The 20,541-nt window shown below is 38.9% G+C and overlaps 1 protein-coding gene across 1 annotated transcript in view; it reads right to left on the reverse strand.

The window, feature by feature from the left end:
• The window catches only part of LOC127446513 (FERM, ARHGEF and pleckstrin domain-containing protein 2-like), a 74,630-nt gene that overhangs the window by 35,751 nt on the left and 18,338 nt on the right, over positions 1–20,541 (reverse strand). Inside the window, exons 3-14 of the mRNA XM_051707488.1 lie at positions 14,367–14,459; positions 13,856–13,960; positions 9,526–9,568; positions 9,363–9,441; positions 9,181–9,278; positions 8,276–8,390; positions 4,795–4,942; positions 4,079–4,174; positions 2,690–2,853; positions 2,535–2,603; positions 2,319–2,376; positions 1,980–2,193 (exon numbers count right to left, since the gene is read on the reverse strand). Coding sequence (XP_051563448.1) covers positions 1,980–2,193; positions 2,319–2,376; positions 2,535–2,603; positions 2,690–2,853; positions 4,079–4,174; positions 4,795–4,942; positions 8,276–8,390; positions 9,181–9,278; positions 9,363–9,441; positions 9,526–9,568; positions 13,856–13,960; positions 14,367–14,459 — 1,282 coding nt within the window. The remainder of the gene's footprint in view (positions 1–1,979; positions 2,194–2,318; positions 2,377–2,534; positions 2,604–2,689; positions 2,854–4,078; positions 4,175–4,794; positions 4,943–8,275; positions 8,391–9,180; positions 9,279–9,362; positions 9,442–9,525; positions 9,569–13,855; positions 13,961–14,366; positions 14,460–20,541) is intronic.

The raw sequence follows: 20,541 nt of genomic DNA on the forward strand, positions 1-20,541 counted from the left end.
TCAGGCGTATATTTTCAGTGATTTGTTTGATGCATTTAAAGCTTTAAAGTGTTTATGAATAAAGTACCCATTTCAAGTGATTTTAATAAGTACAAATGTAAAACGTTGCCAAACAATTTAGCTTATAAAAAGATGACAAGCCGAAAGGTGAGCACTTTGCATCCCTGAATATTGTACACATGTATATCTAGGACAACAAACGTGTACGTTTCACTTTCCTCCTCAGAGACTTAAGTGGAGTGGTTTGCTAAATATTTGCTATTAAAATTATTGTTAAATTCACTAAAGTCACAGACAATCATAGGGACAATTCAGATTTTGTATCAAAGCCCCAAATATTCATAAATTATAGAAAGTCGGTAACACGATATGAAGAGCGCATAATATGCATTATGAAGTTGTTCTTAATTCATTATAATGCACTCATAACAACTTATTTAACTACAGTTAAAAATTATAGTGCCTTAAAGAGAAACTTTTATATGTGTTATAAAATGAATTACACTCTCTAAAGGCGAATAGGTAAGAATATAATACATTATGACTTTGGTTTCATTTATGAAAAGTAATAACACATTACAGAGTGTATTATAATGCATTATGAATATCTTTATAATGAATTCTATATATACAGGCTGCATAGAAAGCATTACCGTATAGTAAAGTGGTGAATGTTTGTAAGACTATCACTATTCTTATAATTTTCTCCTTCAAAGGTCACAGCGCAAAATTAGCTTTTCATCATCCAGACTACCATGACTAAAGACCAAAATAAAAGCATTTAAACGGCTTAATGTCGAAACGAAACAGTCTGAAGAACAAATGCACTGCCGTACAAGAACATATTTGATGCAGCGCTTAGAATTGAAAAGCAATAAAAAGTACAAAGTACAGAATTTAGTGACAAGAAATAAGTACACTTAAAAAGGGCTTGAAAGAAATAGGAAGTGCCAAAACTATTAGTACTGATTCTATCAGGGGGAGGAGGAGAGATAAGTGCTTTGTTATGTTCTGCATTAAAACCAACCGTTCATTCTGCTGCTGTTTAATGGGGGGAAGGGCACACTACATTTTAAGTTGAGTGGGACCTGGGGTGTCCCCAAGGCCTAGAGCCCTGAGATTATGGCACTCCAGCAGAAAGTTGTCCACCCCTGACCCCAACAGTGGGTTGCTGAAAAAGAGGTTCTGATCTGGAGGCAGACCTCCGTCTGACCCCCAGTCAGAGTCAGACTCAGAGCTGCCGTTGGCAGAGCCTTCAGTGGCTGTGGGCGGATAGCTGAGCTGCTCCAACTGCTCAACCAGATCATTGAACTGCATGGCCGAACTGTCTTCGGAGCGCACCGAATAAGCAGGGAAGTTAACCATGGAGCTGGCCTCCGAGAGGTTCTCTGAACCCGGCAGCCGCAAGGAGGATGAGGAGTCAGGTCCTCCAAAGCCGAGCGAGAGCGAGTCACCGGCAGAACCTAGCGGAAGGTTATCTAGAGAGCTACACTCAGAGCGGTTATTAACCAGCGAACTGGTCTCAGATCGGCCAAAGCCACTCTCAAAGAAAGCATTGGCATTGCCATTAAGGTCCTCAAGACCTAGAGCGTATGTAGTGGCCTGCACAGGGTTTCTATCACCGTATTCAAATTTCTCAGCATTTTCATCATCGAACCCATAACAGTATGCCTCTGCACCACCAGCGTAAAATGACATTTCGGCTGGATCATCATCTATGTACTCCTCGCTAACGTGCAGTTGACTGCAGGCCACTGGGATCTGGTATGGTATATGTCTGGAGCGCATTAACTCCGCCTCAAATGACTCGGGTGTAAGAAAACCCTTTTTTGCCCCACCTCCTCCCACCATTAAGACACCCACCCCTACTTGCTCGCTATCCTCATTGCCATTTTGGGAGGGCCGTGCACTAAAGGAACTACTCTCTACACACACAAACGAGGGGCCGCAGTCTCCTGCTGCCTGGTTATGAGTGGCACCTGGGAAGGCGTAGGAGGATTGGGAGTTGGTCTTGAAGGGGTCCTCCTTCATGGGGCTGGGGGATCTGGCAGGCTGCTGCCTGTGCTCGAAATGCTGAGGCTGTTCCGGGGTCTCCGTCTGCATGGGTGAGCTGGGGGTGTGCAGGGAGTGGAAGGAGGCGGTCCCAGAAGGAGGAGACAAAGGGGCCCTCAGACTGTCATTGAATGACAGATGCTGAGATGGAAGGATGAGGTAAAGAGACAAAGGGGTGGATGAAAACAGAAAGTTAGTTCTTCAAATTACTATTGGCTGTCAAAAGTGTGGTTATGACCCTGATCTTGGACTTGGACTCTACTGACCTGTTTTGGCACATCAGAAGCCAAGGAACGAGCCGACATGCGAATCTTACTGTTCCTCCTGTCAGCAAAATCAGTGCAAAGACAAGAAACACAGAGCACTGCAATTACTGCAGATGGGCTCACAAAGGAAAGACCAAATAGTAACCTTTAAGTAAAACTGGTTTCATGTGCAACTTAATTTTTTGGGCCATTGTAGTTATGACAGAATGAACTCACCTCTGGTAAGGAGTTTTCCTCAACCCACTTTCCCTAACGTACTCAACCAGTTGTTTCTGCGTCCTTCCACTGTTACATATACAAAACATATTAAAACAAACCAAGTCAATCTTGCGTTCTAATACCTACAACCCCATATAAAAACACAAGGGCACCTGTATCTGAAGGACGATCCTCTGCTGAAGAAGACGGCTTTAGATTTGGGCTGAGGCTGGTCAAACAGACGGAAAAAGGAGTGATGCTCCACACAGTTCTTCCAGAAGATCTTACACTGATCCCGACTGGCCATTAGAAATTCCAGCGTATCCTGATGAGGACCCTGTGGAACGAAAGGTTGAACAGTCACAGGAGAAAGGATTGATTTTGAGAAGAAATTTCATCTTGGATGAAAGGCAACATGAGGAAACATATGGTCCTGATTCTTAACACCCCATGTAAGTGATCCCTACAGAATAACAAACGTCACTCTGAATACATTTAAAATGCTTACATGGGATAAGAGATGGCCCCATTCAACTAAGCTCCTGAGCTTGAAAACATTACAGCTATGCTTTATTATGTGCCAAGCCAATGCTCTGTTGAACCTTTTATTGAAAGACACTAACTGAAACCTTCAGATGTCTTACCGCTATGCCTGGTCTGTGTCCGGGGAGTCTCCAGAGTTTCAGACTAATTTCACTGCTTTGTATGTCTTAGACATATCCATGAACATGAAAACAGCTTTTGTTTTGTTGGATGGGTGGTGGTATGTATGGTGTCTTGACTGAAATTTCACTCATTTGAAATCATGTGTCCTTGTTGTCCCATTGAGCCCCTTATTAGATTTTATTTTGTACCCTCTGTGTTGAGGTAAAGTGTCTAAGGGTGCTTTCACACTAGCAATTTTGGTGCGCACCAGTGATCGAATGAAGTCAAAGTTTGGTTCGTTTGGATAATGTGAACGCTGTTTTCCGAACTCGGGTGTGCACCCACGAACTGCACCCGGGTCCGCTTGAAAAGGTGGTCTGGGGTACGGTTCATGTGAACTCCAGTATGGTTCTCTGCTGATATGAATGCAGTCTTACCAAATCGCGGAAGTGAACTGCTTGTGATGACATATAATTTGTGTCTTTGCAGGCTCACGATCACAATTATTGTGGTATAATGCATTTCTCATACCTGCTTGCGTCCAAATCCCCTTCAGAGAGCAGCTCACATTCTTCACATCTCTTGCAGCATCCGCGGGCTCGCGGCTGACAAACACTAGTGTTGTTCTGTGAATTGCAAGTTTTCGTGGTAAATCCAAAGAGACGAACTTTAAAACTTCACTTAACACAGTGATGTCTTCTCCGGGTGTCACCTAGTTACAGTGGTAAACAGCTGCCGCTTGTATGCATGTTGATGACGTTATCGGACCGCGGATTAGACCAAAATAATATGATGTGAACAGAGACCAGCGGGGGCAGCGGGAGGAAAGGAACTCTGATTCGGTCCCAGCAATCGAACCAAGTGTGAAAGCACCCTAAACGTTTGTGTAGATGTACATCTATAACTTTGGTACCCACATGAACTTCTGGGTGCAGTTTAATTAGAAATCTTTTCCTCTTGAAGCTCAGCTTCCGAATCTTGGACCAGTTGAAGGTGTTGATTTTGGTGTGACCCTGAAAAAGTGAGAAAATTATACAATGGCTCTAAAATCTTATTAGATGAGCCACGTTGTAAGCTGTTGTAAACTAGCCGATATACACACACCTGTGACTGCACATCAATTGAATTCAATATAAAAGAACTCTGTTACACTGCTTGACAACTGTAAAAAGCCTAGAGTTAGGCAATCAAACTAAATTACTTACTCGCAAAACAAACCCCAAAATGGTGATAATAGACCCTGACAAGGAGCAGAGGGATCTTGTATCACCCTAAAGGGAATTATTTTGTGGCGATCACCAGTTGACTGTGCCCGGATGTGCGGCCATTATTTAGAAATATTTGATGACCGAAAGCCACATGTTGAGTATTTCAAAAAGCCATGCAATAATGCAAATAAACGTTTTCACTTATTAAACATTGTTGACTTTTAATACTGCTGTAGCCACCATTTTACAAAAGGAATAAGCCACTTAAACCTGTGAAAGTACAGTAATTTCACCAAGGTTACCACTTCACATTAACAACATCCCTTAACCATGGTAAAAATCACAGTAATGCAAAGCCTCTAATGGTTTATTTGCTTTAAATAATATTAAACACATATCCAGTAACACAATAAAGTTACATGTACCTGAAATACCTGCAGGCCCATGTGGGCTACAGCCAGGTTGATCTTGGTACCTTCACGATCAGCGGCAGGATGGAAGCGCACCCCATACATCTCCAGTTTACGAGCAATCTCCAGAACTTGGAAATCTGACTCTGCTGGGGTCTGCCCACTACAGGAAAGGGGAGCAAGGACAAAAATTGCAGAACATATTTAAAAGGTGCTGTAAGCGATTTCAGACTTTAGCCATCTTCCACCATTGTACTATCTTTAACCACACAACCTCTAAAGGACATGATAGCTAGGGCTGGGCGATATGGCCAAAAATATTATCACAATATTCTTTTTCATTTCATTAGATATCGATGTGTTCATGATATACATTCACATTTGCACATTGCAACATTTTTTTGAATTTCCAAGTTGGCAGAAGAAAAAAAAAAAAATCCTGAACAGTCAAAATAACAATTGTTTTGTCACATAATGACAGCATATAATTTTTACATTCACATTTTTATATTTCGTTATATTCAGATACCCAAATATGGGGGCACAGAAGCCCTTGTGATGGAGGAATGATACTGTATGGGGGTTCAGGGGTATCACCTGAGAGAAAATTTAGAAAAAGTCTGACTAGACCATTTTTATAATTTTCATTAAAGAAAGAAAGACTAGGCTACAAACTAGTAATTTTATCGTATTTCCTTGTCATCCATGCCAGAGATGATGACATCTGAATAATTTCACAAAATTAGAACAGAAATCTGTTTGTTTATTATTAAAGGCTCCTAACATGCTGATTAATAAAGCTAAATTTAGAAGGAAAAACATCATATCTAATGGCGCTCTGGAACCGCGTTAACTTATGCAGCACCTCATGTCTACTCACATGCAGGGAAGAGGGGAAACGTGTGCAGAGCGGGACAGGGTATAAAGCGTGTTCGGTGCTTGAGAAAAATATTCAAGAATACAGAGCAGAAAGATCTGATCTCGTGTACACAGCACCGTTGTTTTGTCGCGCTGCTCAGTAGAGACGATGAGAGGGCGCAACCATCATCATCATGTCTTGCGGTCCGGTTGGAATCAATCCGGTGTCCGGACTGGCGTAGCCTAAACTTTAGCAAGGCAGCTAACGCTAGCAATTTCATAGAGTCTGAGAAAGGTGAACTGCTTGCCAGACCTAATGGCAGCCAACCCGATGAACATAAACAGACAAATATCAGTGCTTTATTACAGAATTTCTAGGATACATCTTTAAGCAAATGACTAAACAAACTGTGTGTGGGGAGGGAGGGCAAACATTTTCCAGCAATTTTGTGACAGGTTCTGGCTAATCGTTGGCAAATGTTAGAGCAGTGCCAGATCATGAGTGTACTCTAATTTTGCTCATCCGTTAAGATGGTAAATCTGCTTAAGCCCCTCCCCTTCCCTTTTGACCGTATGGCTAATAAAGATGCCTGAGCCACTGGATTACAATCACAGCCTTACATAGGCACTGACACTGCCGACCTGCAATACTTCTCTCACAGTCAAAGCCACATATTTAACACACTGAACTGCACCACAGGTTTCATTAAACTAGTTTTTACATTTTGTGACCAGTGCTTGTCTTTGCAAAACTCGCTGCCAAGATGTTAGGGTGTTCTGAGTGACTGCTTAAGGCCCCAGTATACTCACTGTGAACTACTACTTCGTTCTTCACTCAGAGCCAAAAATAATTTCAAAACAGCTGAGCAACAGTACACTGTTTGCGAACATTTAGACACCAGCCACGCTGCTGGGGGAGGTTTTTAAAGAGAAGCATTTACATATGAGGATGCACAAGACTACATGTAAAACTTAACTAATGTGACATTAAAATGTGTTATAAATTACTTTATGCCTCATTCTATTAGTAGAATTCACTTGAGATCAGTAAAAGAAGCTGTTTTAACCACTTGATGATGATTTAAAGTAATATATATGCAGTAGATAATGTGTAATTTGTCATGTTTACATTCTGCATCCATGGCAATAATGCACTAATACACTATGAGCAGCCATACTATGCACTGGTTACACTGTTACTGTAAATTATGAAGACAATGATTCTACTGCAAAGATGGGTATTTTTAAAGGGTGTTAATGGGAAGAATACAGACAAAAGAATGATGATAAGATGCATATCTCACTTTGGGGAGTTAAGTGAATGGCTTTCTGCTGCAAACAACACGTATGAAGCAGCATATCAAACAACAGAGTGAATGGGCACTTAAGAGTATTTGAGTAGATTTGATTCCTTTTGAAGATGTAGGGAAGTTTGCACCAGCTCACTAATAACTCCACACACTGGTGTGTTCATGTGGACTGACCGGAATAAGCTGTCGGCCTCAAAGTAGGTGGAGCTCCAGGTCACACCTACTGATGACGTGGACTTATGGCAGTACGAAGATGTTTAGCAGCAAGTACAAAGATTTCCTGAAAGTTTGCGCTGGCGAGCTGTTCCGAACCACCAAAACGAACTCAAAAACATCTTTGATTTGACTAGATTTTGTTCGAAATGACATCACACCTGTTCGTTCTTCGATTTCATATTAAGTATACAGAGGCCTTTACTGACCCTTGTCAAAAGAGTCCACCCCCAAGTCTCTATGATATTCTGGTTCCTAAATATGGCTCGGGTCCCTCTTCCCTTGAAAGGCGATGGTATTTCTTTGCCCATTTTATCGTCCACCATGTAAAATGTTTAATTCCTATTGCTTACAAAAGCAATAGCATACCTCTCCTTAACAGTCGCACAATTTGAGGTATCATTCATATGTATGTCGAGTTACACGCCGAAATTTAAAACTTAGGGTTAAGGGTTTATACAAATCCCTAAGTATGAGCAATAATAGGGATGCTTGGCTGAGCAATAGCACCACTAAATACATCTCTAATATTAAAAATACTGTTCTAACATTTCTCTCATCATTTATTTTCATATCAGAAGGATGGTCCATTTAGAGCTTTCGAAAGGATCGTTTGTCCTACATTATCACCATGTCTAATTGTGTCTGGAAGCTCTTAAAACACCTTTCATGTCTTTCCAAAGTTGAGGCAGACAGAGAAACCGCAGTCTGCAACTGCCTCTAAATCCCTAAAACTGCCATATATACAACAACCACTTGCACATTATCAGATCTCCTCTCACCAAATAAACTCAGCATCAAATGGCAACAGACTGTCATTCAAGGTATGCAAGGGAGTCTGTATTTAAAGTTGAGTTAGATGTTTCACTTTAAAAATATGTTCCATCTAATTCCATGCTTTGGCAACTGCTTCTAACTAAACTGAACATGACAGATAAACTTACTGTCTTAAAAATTCTATGAACTGAGTGCCAGTTGTATTAAAACAAGCTAAACAATGAGTAGCAAGACAGCTCGATAAAATCAACAAATGCTGAGTTGTCCAACAGTCTGAGATAAATTCAAGAGAACAATGCGAAAACCTTAACTAGCAGGTCAAGATGATAAAGTCTTACAAGTGTCTACGGTGGAGTTCCATGATCTTCTCTTGTACGCGTTCCTGAAATGGCAGCAATTTATTCATCATCAGAAACTCCCTGTCCGCTATGTCGTCGTAGTCACCGATCTCCGCTGTGTGTGGGGTAGAGGAACAATTAAAACATTTCAAAGCTTCAGAATCAGAAATGGAATAGTACAACTGACAAGTAAATTAATGAGATCGACTAGTTTAAATAGATCTTTTTTCTATTTTGTTTTGATATTTTTATTGGTGGTGCTTAACGGAATGACGGTGTGATATGCTTTAGCTGTTAGACAATTTGTACAGTAAAATCTTCTGGAAAAGTTGCATCTTTAAATTAATTCCTATAAAAGCACCACTGTTGCAACTATACACATTCAGTTGTATCACATCTTGCACTGTTTTTGAACATCCCGCTATGAGCATTGAGGTTTTAAGACAGTGTGTCAAGTTTTAAGTTACTTAAAAATAAAATGCATCTCATGACCCCTTGGGGAATTGACGATTCAAAGATTTTGAAGGCATGCGATGGTTTTGGTGAGAAACAAACCAAAATGCAAGTAATTTTTCAGTGAAAATCGTGAAGTCAGTTTCATGTTTATGAGCGCTGTGCAAGTAGGCTAGTTTACAGTGGCTCACGTGTTCATGCAAGAACTTCAGTTCTTTAGTGATAAAAACAACGCACTGGAACGATATGAGGGTGAGTAATTTATTACCGAATTTTCATTTTTGCTTGAACTATTCCTTTAAAACGATTAGTAATAGTTCAGGCAACCCACCTACTAGTCAATTTTGAAAACATGTAGTTTTGCACATCTCTAGCAGCCTTAAAAATCATTGTGTAAGAGGATATGGATCATGGCTTCAGTTACAAAAACTGATCTTGAATGCTATACATACATTGCACCAAATGAGAGGCCAGCAGGGTGGCTGTGTTTTCTGTACAGTACAGTCGGCCATCCATTAGATCCCTCTTGATTTGCAGAGAAAACAGGTACCTGTTGAAAAGGCACACTGCAAGTACAGTTCACCATGGCTTTGTCAGTATAGAATGTATGGATGTTGATTTCCGAGTGCCATACCTAGTGAATTCTTCCTGAAGCTGGCCAGGATCTGGAGGAAAGAACTTCACTGATAACCGAAAGAGTGTATTCACCGGCCCTGTAGATAGTAGGCAAAAATGCACATTCAAAGACCCAAAAATTCTCTGATATCTAAAAACAACAAAGCAGAAAATTTACTCACGTCTCACTTGTTTCACTAAGAGCTTGGTGGCATCCAGCCAAACCTGTAGACACAAAACAGTCCAGAGTAATAAGATTGGCATTTTAGCATTTAACCATCTTGAAAAACATTTCAAAACATCTTAAAATAAATAACGAATCTTTTACTCTTTCAAACTCTTACATTTTGGGGTCAACAATAAGGATGGCGTGATTGCCTGGGGCCAGTGTGAGAGAGAATCGGCACTTGTCACTATATGTGAAACACACTCAATCAAAATTAGTTTGAAGTCAAAATAGGCCGTTTTTGAAAAAATAAAAATTCATTTAAATTGTCAAAAACTTGATTTTCAACTGTTTTGGGTTTTCTATTGTTTATCATAAAACAAAGTCTTTCAAGTTATGTCAATGTTATCATGAAATTCAAACTGTTTTTTTTTTTTTTTTTTTAAATGTGGTGCCTCAAACAGCTTCATCTGCTGAAAATTTAAATGTGAACACCGCATATCATCTCCTCCAATGTCCATAGTTATTCAATGTCCATAGTTTGCCTGAAAAAAATATCATCTGCAGATGATAAAATTGTATATACCATCACTGCGACAAACAGATGCAGAGTGGATACAACTCTTTTCAGAGTACTTTAGTCAATGGATGTACAATATTCATCAATAGGTGTGTGCATGTGTGTCTCCGTGCTGGTGCGTCCCCAAGCATAATTAAATAGATTATGTTCCAAGTATGCTCCGTGAGCCTGCATTGATGTTAAATATAGAAATAGATATATAGATAAGTTATATATGTTATGCACGTGTGCATACTGAACATGCAAGAGCACTGTCCCGTTTTTTTTTTTTTTTTACTTAAACTTAAATCTTAATAATTTAACGTATGCTTAAAGGTGCTATATGTAATATTGACAACAAGCATTTGAAATGGGTACTGCAGTCCAAATTCAAAACATTGGAGAGTCGAAGCTCATGCGGGTTGCCAGAATGTTAACACGCAAATTAGCCAACTCAGCATCCGTTTTAAAGGATTTCTGGGCTTTAAACTGTCTCCATCTTCCGAAGGCATCGCCAATATTTATCCTTGTTTTACTATGCCTTTGGTCATGGTGGTTTTAGATGGATGGCGAGGCTTTTTAGGTTGGGTGGAATCTGTTATCTCTGATCCAGTTCGTTTGCTGGCTTCCATGGCTGCAGCACGCAGTGTTGTTTGCCTGCAAACTTGTTCAAATCTGGCAACCCGGCGGTGTCGAAATACTATTGGTGAGTGGGCAATGGGCGGGATCACACAGGCCAAAACATAAACAGAAAGTCTGACCCAGAATGTACACTTCAAAAGTAGAATATACTGGCTGTAGCATTGTTATCGGAGAAGCCAGTATTTCAATTTAGCATGTTTCCTAATTCTCTAATGACATATTATAGTCATTTTATGATTTAGTACAGTAAAAATATTACATATAGCACCTTTAAATAAATCTTCCAGTTTCGTTAAAACATTTTTGAAATGGTTTGGAATCTTTAAAGGCCGTTTTCTCAAAAACAAGGTTTTATGACAGCCACCATTTAAATGATTATATCTCGGCAAATGTTCGGGATAGAAACATAAAAATATATCATCAGAAGCCTTTTTACTTTAGTGTATAAATATCAAAATGTGATTCTGGGTCACTGCGACGGTCATGTTCACTGATTTTGTACATGTTTTGATGGCTTGCAAACATAAACATTTGGACTTCTGTGAAGTATTCATCAGTGTTGCTATTCTTCTGATTAAAGGCGCAGTCACACATACCTTTGCACGATTAAATTTCGCAGGCGAAGATGGCTTGGGCGGATGTTGAGGGCGTATGAAACCAGCAAAGACATAATTGTCAAGCAACCTCTTTTTACTGCTGCACTTTATACTCTGTGAGACTTAAGTTAAAAAGAAACTCTCCACTAAAATGATATTCTTGTTCATTGTGAATATTCAGTGCAGCTGTGTACGAAGTACCGCCCACACACAGGTCACTGCCAAACCAAGCAACTTTTCAATGGCCACTGGAAGTCCATTCACGATCACACGGATTCCCATTGAGATGACTGTATTTTGCCCATGGAATTTTGCTGTGAGAATATATGTGTGACCGCACCTTTTAATATGTCACCAAGGTAATTTCAAGCTGGTTACCTAGATAGATTAACCAAGGTTTTGTCAAAATTGTGAGAATGACTTGTGATAGTCTTGGAAGCATGAGTTAGAATGGGTTGAAAATTCTATACAAATCAGTACAGAATCAGTATACTATTAAAAAAAAAAAATTTCAGTATCCCCAAATTTGCATAAAAATACATATATACACAGTTAGTGAAAACATTTGCAGGGCAAGTAAAAATCTGCACTACTAGCCCAACAGGGCCAGCAAAAAAATATATTTTTGGTTGAACCCCACATCTGTTTCTGAACTTTGCAGCAGGCTCTGAAACTGAAGAAAGAAATATCAGTCACAGAGCCCACAGATGAGAGTGATATATGGTGACCACGCCTTGGTCAAAACCATACTTGAGAAGGTATTTTTTGGAAATTTATTATGGGCTGTTATTCAAATGCCTCAGGATATGCGCTCTCTGAGAACACAAGCCTTTGTGCATGCCTGTGTAAAACACACTGCTTTAGGGTCTATGTACAGTTTTAAGTGCAAGTGTCTGCAGAGTTTGTAGAAGTTCTCCTCCTCCTCTTAGAACATCTGGAGATGATTGCAGCAAGAATGCACCTTTTCTCACTCCACCTTCAGCCCTATCCACTCCACTGACCTCTCATCTCTTACCGAATCATCACAACAAATCAATACACACATTCCACACCTGATTCAAGTCTCTCCAAATAAGCAGGCTTAACAGATGGCCAACAGACAGATTCAAATAAAAAAATAAAAAAAAGCAAAAATAACTGAACAAATCAACCTATGCAGCCCTAGTAATCAGAGCAGCAGCGTCTTGGTGGGGTAAATTATGATGGTGTTTTGTCTGAGGATATATGCGCTTATGGCTCATTTGCAGGGGAAATGTAAAACGCTTTACATGAAATCACTCACTCAACAAGAATGATTTGTGATGCTTTTTAAAGACAGAACAGTGGATTCTTTCCTCATACTGTTTGCTTGCCAAATATTCCTAAAAAGGAATATTCCGTGTTCAATACAAGTTAAGCTCAATCGACAGCATTTGTGGCTTTATGTTGACTACTGCAAAAATTTAGACTTGTGCCTCTTTTTCTTAAAAAAAAAAAAAAAAAAAAATCTGGGCTACAGTAAAGCACTTACAATGGAAGTGAATGGGGCCAATCTGTAAACTTTAAAATACTCTGTTTCAAAAGTATAGCCACAAGATGTAAACAATATATGTGTTAACGTGATTGTAATGTGCTAAAATCCCTTACTAACCTTTTCTGCATAAAGTTATTTAATTTCACAACTTTGTTACCCAGACGACATAACGCCGTAAACCCTAAACCGCTAAAATGACTGTAAAAACAACTATTTAAACAGTTCAAAATAATACACAAATTTTTAACACCAAGTGCTTATTTAAAATTATAAGCTTAACATTTCTGCCTTTAAACCCTTCAAAAATTGGCCCCATTCTCTTCCATTATAAGTGCCTCACAGTAACCTGTCTTTTTGCTTTTTTTAAAAGGAGTGACAAGTCGCAATTATTTTTGGTGGTTATCAACATTATGCCACAAATGCTGTCAACTGAGCTCAACTTGTATTGAACCTGGATTATTCTTCTAGGTTCAGTACGAGCGGTTTTCTGTGGTTGCAACCACACCTACAAATTAAATACATGATGGTTGCTAATAAACATGCTACACCTTTTCAGTTACTTTTTAAAAGCAACAAAAAAGACCTTTTCAGCCCAAAATAACTCCGCTTTGAACTTTCACTGGCTTTTAAAATAACTCAGTTTCATTGTAAAACACACAATGATGAACAATCTGCCTGCAATTTAAGAATATACTAACATTAAGTTCACCCATTTTACTTCTACATCACCCAGGATCACATAATCCTTTAAAACTTTCAATGCACTCTGAAGTGATCCATATTGGTGTGTAGTTACTCTCAATAAATGCAGTAGGTTTAATGATGGCCATGTTTAGTTATTCTTTAAAAATATCAAGCCGAGTTTAAGACAGGTTTAAAGGGAGCAGCAAACCTCTGGGGCCCAGAGAAAGGCAGAGCAAACAACATAATACACCTCCTCATCTTTTAAGAGCTTAGCCGGGTTTTCAGAGGAGCGTACTGTTCACAATCCCGTCTTTGTGTGAGCAGGGGGACTGTTTGTCAAGTGGTCACTTACCCAGTTCATCTGCAGGTTCTGGAACTCCAGTCCAAAGTAATCGCTCTCGATGAGATTGATCCGTCTGAACACTTCAGAGAAAAGAGTTTGACCATCCGCCTTTGACTATAAAAAGAGGAAAAGAGAGAGGGGGGGAAATATATATATATTATTATTATTATTATTTTTTTATACCTTAACTTGATTGTGTAGTCCATGTATTTTAATATTAACAAACATTAATTTTGGGAAATTGTTAAAAGGGATAGTTAAAAACTGTCAAAATGAAAACTGAAAACTGTCATTATTTACTCACACTGTTCCAAACCCATACCACTTTCTTTTTTTCCATGGAACAAAAAAGTAATAGTTAGGCAGAATGTTAGCAACTGACACCCTCAGTCACAATTCAATTGCATTATATGTGAAGTCATATGGGTTTGGAAATTGGAACATCATGAGTGTGGGTGAACATTGACAGAATGTAATTTTTTGGTGAACTAACCCTTTAAGTTGCATTTGATTTTAATACATTTGGAAGATGCTTGCATCTAAAGCGACTTAAGGTGCATTCAAGGCACATCAGCAACCTTGACGTTGCCAGAGCAATGCTGTACCAGTTGATCTACAGGAACAAAACACATAAAATGTTAAAAAAAAATTTGGGAGTATGGGGTTATAAGGGGTAAAATAGTTTTGTGGAACAGTGGCTACGTCTGCTATGAAGCTGCTGGATGTTTGCGGCAAATGGTGTCAGTGGGAAATATTTGTGGGCTATCTGAGTAATTCTCTACAGCATGCAGCCAGGACTAAACCAGACACAAGGCCACAACTCAGTCAGTCTCTGAGATCAGCTGGACTATCTGTTGTAAATATCTAGCTGTGAAAGGCTGGCTGAACATCTGTGGACATTTTTTAAAAGCACACAGTCGGTTAAACCTGCTTAGTGAGAAAAGGGTTTTCCCTGTAAGCGGACTCAGGGGTTTGTCATTACAAAATGAAAGACTAATTACTATAAACTCAAAACACAGCGATTGGGTTTTGCCATCTGAGTTTGTGACTTTCTGGGAAAATTATACAGAAGACAGCTGTTTGTAATGTAAAAATGTATTTTTAAGTACATAAAAACTAACTTGGGTTGGGTCGGGAAGATTGTTACCCTCTAGTTCTTTGGTGCAATCTGAACTTGACTTATTCTTTCTGTCTTTAATAGTTTCTTAAGTAAGGAATTTACTCTTCTTGCCAAGCAGGGCAGGTAGGCATAGTCCAAATGGCTTCTTCACACCTCTGCCAAGACCCATATCAACATGTACGGTCATTTGATTTTAAAAGGTGCAGCTAGAAACTCAATGCACAAGCACTGCTGGTGTGATCACATCTTTGGTAAAAACTCTCTCAATGTTCTTTCCATCACGAACATGTGCAAGGTGTGTCGTGCTTGCAAAGGGTTACTTCACACAAAAATAAAAATCCTCTCATGATTTACTTTAATTACGTTCCTTCTTCAGCAGAACCGAAGTGAAGATTTTTATAAGCACATTTCAGCTCTTTTTGTCCATACAATGCAAGTATGCAGGTGACATCAGTCTGTTGGCTATTTGACGGACCAAAAGGCATATTTAGGCAGCATAAAAGTAATCCACATGACTCCATTCAATATATTAATGTCTTCTGAAGCAAATCTCTAGGTTTGTGTAAAAAAATAAAATAAAATAGATAATTAAAAAAACGTTAAAAAAAAATCACTTCCTGCCAGCAGTCGATGCATCAGTGATGTAAGCGCAATGGCATGTTCACGCGAGAATTCGGAAGCGTGCGCTTTGTATACAACAGAGGAACGAACGTCACGCAAGAGTTAGGTCATTTCAAACAGTGAATCCAGTGCTGGCCAGAAGCAACGATTTAAAGTTAAACCTATCGGTTTGCTTCAGAAGACATTATTGATCGACTGGAGTCATGTGGATTAATTTACTGATGCCTAAATATGCCTTTTGGACAGTCAAATAACCAGCAGACTGATGGCACCTGAATACTTGCATTCTATGGACAAAAAGAGCCAAAATGTGCTAATAAAAATATTCACTTCGGTTCTGCTGAAGAAGCCATACACATCTGGGATGGCTTCAAAGTAAGTAAATCATGAGAGAATTTTCAATTTTGGGTGAACTGACCCTTTATGATATAAAAACAATTATAAATGTAAACATAATAATAATTAAAATATAAATTTTATGTTCAAGGTGAACATTCTTAGGGTGTATACACATGTATATGCCACAAAATGAACTTGTAGAGTTGCGTTAACAATGCATGTTAAGTGAAAACTGCTTAACAGAAATAAAGCAAACTTCAAGCAGTCTGAGGTCATTTGCAGCACTCTAACAGATGACACTATACATGCAAACAGTTTTCAGATCCCGCTGCACACCCCTGAACAAATAGCACATCAGAGATGCGTATCAACAGCTTTTCTTTTGTCAGTTCTTCAAAATATAATAGTGTGTTTCTTCAAGTGTGTGTCTTTGTGTCTAACAGCATTTCTTGTTATGCATCATGAGACGTCTAAAGCTGGTTTTACACTAGCAGACTCAAAACAATTCCTTTTTGGACGAGGGTGTCACTTATGCAGACTGTTTTGCCGAGATCTCGCTCTCTTCAGTCAGAGGTATGACACACTTGCTGATTAAAAATGGTGAAGGGGTGACACACATAACGACTCAATGCAACTATCTCTCTCTGATCCCTGTCACATGGAGCTTTCCAAAATACAATAACAACAGTAGTAAAACTACAATTGCAATAGTGATTTGGGACATTTTCAGACCTGTACTTCTTTGATTGTTCCGAAACAGGGGCTAAAATAGTTCAAATGTTGCATTTTCTTCATGGTTTGGTTGGCTTTCACAAGGTTACATTTTAAAATGCATCAAAACTGTAAAATGTACGTCAAGGTGATTTTTATCCATCTTTAGTTGCTTTTGCATTATTTCTGCAGAATGACAGAATCACTATGGATTTCAAACAGCGTTTGTTATGATATGCAGCTGAATGTTATAAAAAAGTTCTGATCTGCTTGTCAGTTCTTCTCAGTGACAGAATGATTTTATTTCAAACAAAACTTTTGTGTTTTTTCAGTGCTTGAAGCCATTAACTCAGCAGGGAGTCCTGACAGTCAAGTGATTAACACCTGCTGAGAGGGGCTAATGGCCGCTCTGTCTACCTCTGTGATTATGTTAATGAAGCTAACACCTGAAAATCATTGGAAATATCAGCTAGTGTAGAGCCAGCAGTGGAGTTATCTTGTCACAGTGGTGGGTAGATTTGCAAAATTACCAACCATGTGCACGATATAGGCTACCCACATTTGCCGGGTGCAAATTTCACACTCTGGGCTACAATTCAATATATTTGACAACTTCACAGCTCCATCGATCGTATTTGTAATTTCCAGATATTGTCGATCATCATTTGTCAATTAGTGTTGCAATCAGCATTGGGATATTTTTCAGATATTGTCATTATACCATTACATCATCCTATCATCCCTCTGAGCACATAGACACTTTACAGCCAGCAGGAGTTTCCCTGTTACAGTTCTAGTGTCGGACTGGCAGGTTTATGGGTCAACAGCGGCTGGGATTACGGAGCAGCAGATGTTCATGGTCTTGGGAATCTTTAAAGGCAACTTATCAGAGTACAGCAGTAAACCTACTAAGAGTAATATGTAAATGCATATGGTCCATCTCTGTACAGAATCTACATGATCAGGTTATGCGTTTCTGAGTGCTGACTGTGTTAGGACACGTTCAGATCTCAGCGGGAGTTAGCTAGATCTTTTTTACACCCTCCAAACAAATTTGAACAGGTAGCAGCTCTTGCCATGTTGCAATGATCCAGGCCACACCTTAACATTGAATGATAAGAAACCCTGCAATTCATTAACTTGTCAAACTACAGAATTCAAAGATGCCGCAGCCAAACAATTTTATAAATGTAATATAGGGCTCAACAAAAAGTTTTTTTTTTTTTCTGCTGGCCCAATAAAAAGTTTTTTTTTTTAGCAACTTTGCTTTTATGTGTACAAAATATATTTTAAGTTTATGCTTTGATAATATTTATTTACAAGTCTAAGTGTAAGGCTGAGTCTGGAATGGCATGTTAACCATACTACTCCAACAACTGCCATATGACAGATGGCAGAAGTTCATAAGCAATTCATCAACATTCATAAATACAGGTTTGCAGCAAAACAATGGCATATGGTGCAATTTTACAAACCTCATGATAACTAGATAGAAAACTTTACCTTTGTGACATTCAAATCCACAGGAATGAATGCATTTACATACACACCAATATGTTGTATACTAGTGATCGACAGATATGGGTATTTAAATGGCCGATGCCGATATCTAGAGAGCAGGATGGCAGATATAAATGGTGATAAACATAATACAATTTAACAACAGCAAATCAGATGTGCACAAAATTTCTAAAGTGTAACAAACACATATTTTATGCAATATGTACTCACATTTGCATAAACTTGAATAGAAAAAACCTTGAAAACAAAGTGTTTACTATCTATTGACAAAATATTGGTAGATTTTGGAATTGACACAAGGGAATGCTAATACTTCTGTTAAACGGCCAAGGAAGCATGGTTATAGATCAATGCAGATAATCGCAAAATGTCCAAAAATTGGCCGATTAATTGGCCTGGCCGATATATCAGTCTATCACTACTGAACACTTCCAAAAATCAGGTTTTTCAGAAAAAAAATCTGACAACGCAAGAAAACTGCTTACATAAGACTTTTGACATCAAAATGTAAACAGGCATGCGCACATGGATGACCCGGTAGAAACACTTGTAAAGGTGTTTACATGCAATGCGAGACCGGGGTAATGGTAAAATCTGATCCAAATACACAAAACCTAATGTTAAGTGTGTTGGTCTTAATCCAACACACGTACATGACCAATTAATTTAAGACGTTGTGACAACACTGCACTAGGGTAAAGTGACAGTTCCGTCAACTGACCTGAAACACTCACACTGGCTCCAGGCCGGCAGCAGCAAATCCTTGTTGAGCCCTGCAATAGCCAACTTTTATTACCTCTCTAGCTGAATATTTAGCTCAATAAAGAGGCAAGAGGGGAAGCTCTCAGGAAATGTGCTGCAGATGCCGATATTTGCCCAACTTTTTTGTCACCGGTGTAAGAGCATACGTGCCAAGAACAAAAAAGTAATTGTAGCTGACCCTACACTCAAGTTCTTGACCTATAACTCATTTAAGAGCACAGATTAACACACTGCCTCTCAATCAATAGACTCACTGTTACAGGCATCAACTAAACGCTTCAGGAATCTGACCCTAAAAAAAAAAAAAAAAAAAAAAAAAAAAAAAAAAACTTACTCCTTATTGTATGCATCACACTGACTGGCTCTTAAAAGCAACATGTGCCCATCCACTGAGGTTAGCATAACAGTTGACAGCTGCACATAAAGAGTTTGTCAGCAGTTAAAATGGGAGTTAATAAGGATCAGAGAAGGGTTTAAGCCCTGGCTTGGGCCTTATTCAGGCTGTCAGACAGGCATTACTGACCAACTTCTCCAGTGTGCTGTGTCACCTAGACAGTTAAATACACCTCGATAAAGCCTTCCTGATAAACAGGAACTAAACTCCCACAGTTCAGTTCTACAGGAACAGGGCACATACAGTGTTTGGTGTTCAGACTCCTTCAACAAGCACAGCACTGAGAAACACATTATCGGTGTTGTTGAGGTGTAATAAGATTTAGTAAAATCTAATTAAATAGCTTATGTGTAGACAAGTTCCTAGGAGTGCAGAGAGAGGATCTTCATGAAATGTAACTTACACCAAAAATGCACTCTTTTCCTTATGCAAATTGAGCACACTTGCATAGTACCAATGGTTTAGATGTCTAAACACATTCAATAACTATAACTACTGCCAACAAAACTGAAGTACATTCCCTTGCTCTTATCGATTATTTTTAGAGATAATCAGTTTGACCAATATTTTTAAGAGATATTTCCACTTTATCGGTTCTTTAATATTGGGTTTACCGCAATCTGGTCTTTTCCTCACACAATGCCATTTAAATGACTATTTAATGTATTTAGCGTTGAACTTGCGATGTAAGTGCTGAAGTCCTGAGTCCTGAAGAGCATGTGAGTCGATTTGAGCCAAAGGTGTTACGGAAGCACAACAAAAAAAAAAAAATGACGTGATTGCTTCAGCAGGTCTGTTTTTCATATCACATTTGCTTTTTCTGACACTATCTGTTAGGTATAAGGTTGGGGGTAGATTGTGTTGATTTGAAAGTCACTAGAGCATTAACCTTAAAAACCGAATCTTTTCTGGTAAAACAAACTTTTAGCACCACTCAGTGGACATTTAATCTCAGACGTTTCGCTGCGATATGTTTAAGGAGCCACCTAATACAATTTTGCAAAAATTGTGCCACAGTCATGTTTTTTTTTTCCATGAGATGAAGTTAGACAGCCACAAAAAAAGATGAACTCATATGGGTTACAGTAATTCTGTCAAATATGCACAGTATTAGCCTCAAAGCAAGCTGTTAACCTTCAGAGGTTAGTGATTAATAAGTTAGTGTCAAAAGCACAAATAAAATGATAAATCGGACACTTAAACACAGAAATAAACAACAGGGATGTC

The sequence above is a fragment of the Myxocyprinus asiaticus genome, chromosome 9, assembly GCF_019703515.2.
Source record: "Myxocyprinus asiaticus isolate MX2 ecotype Aquarium Trade chromosome 9, UBuf_Myxa_2, whole genome shotgun sequence".
NCBI classification, from domain to species: Eukaryota; Metazoa; Chordata; class Actinopteri; order Cypriniformes; family Catostomidae; genus Myxocyprinus; species Myxocyprinus asiaticus.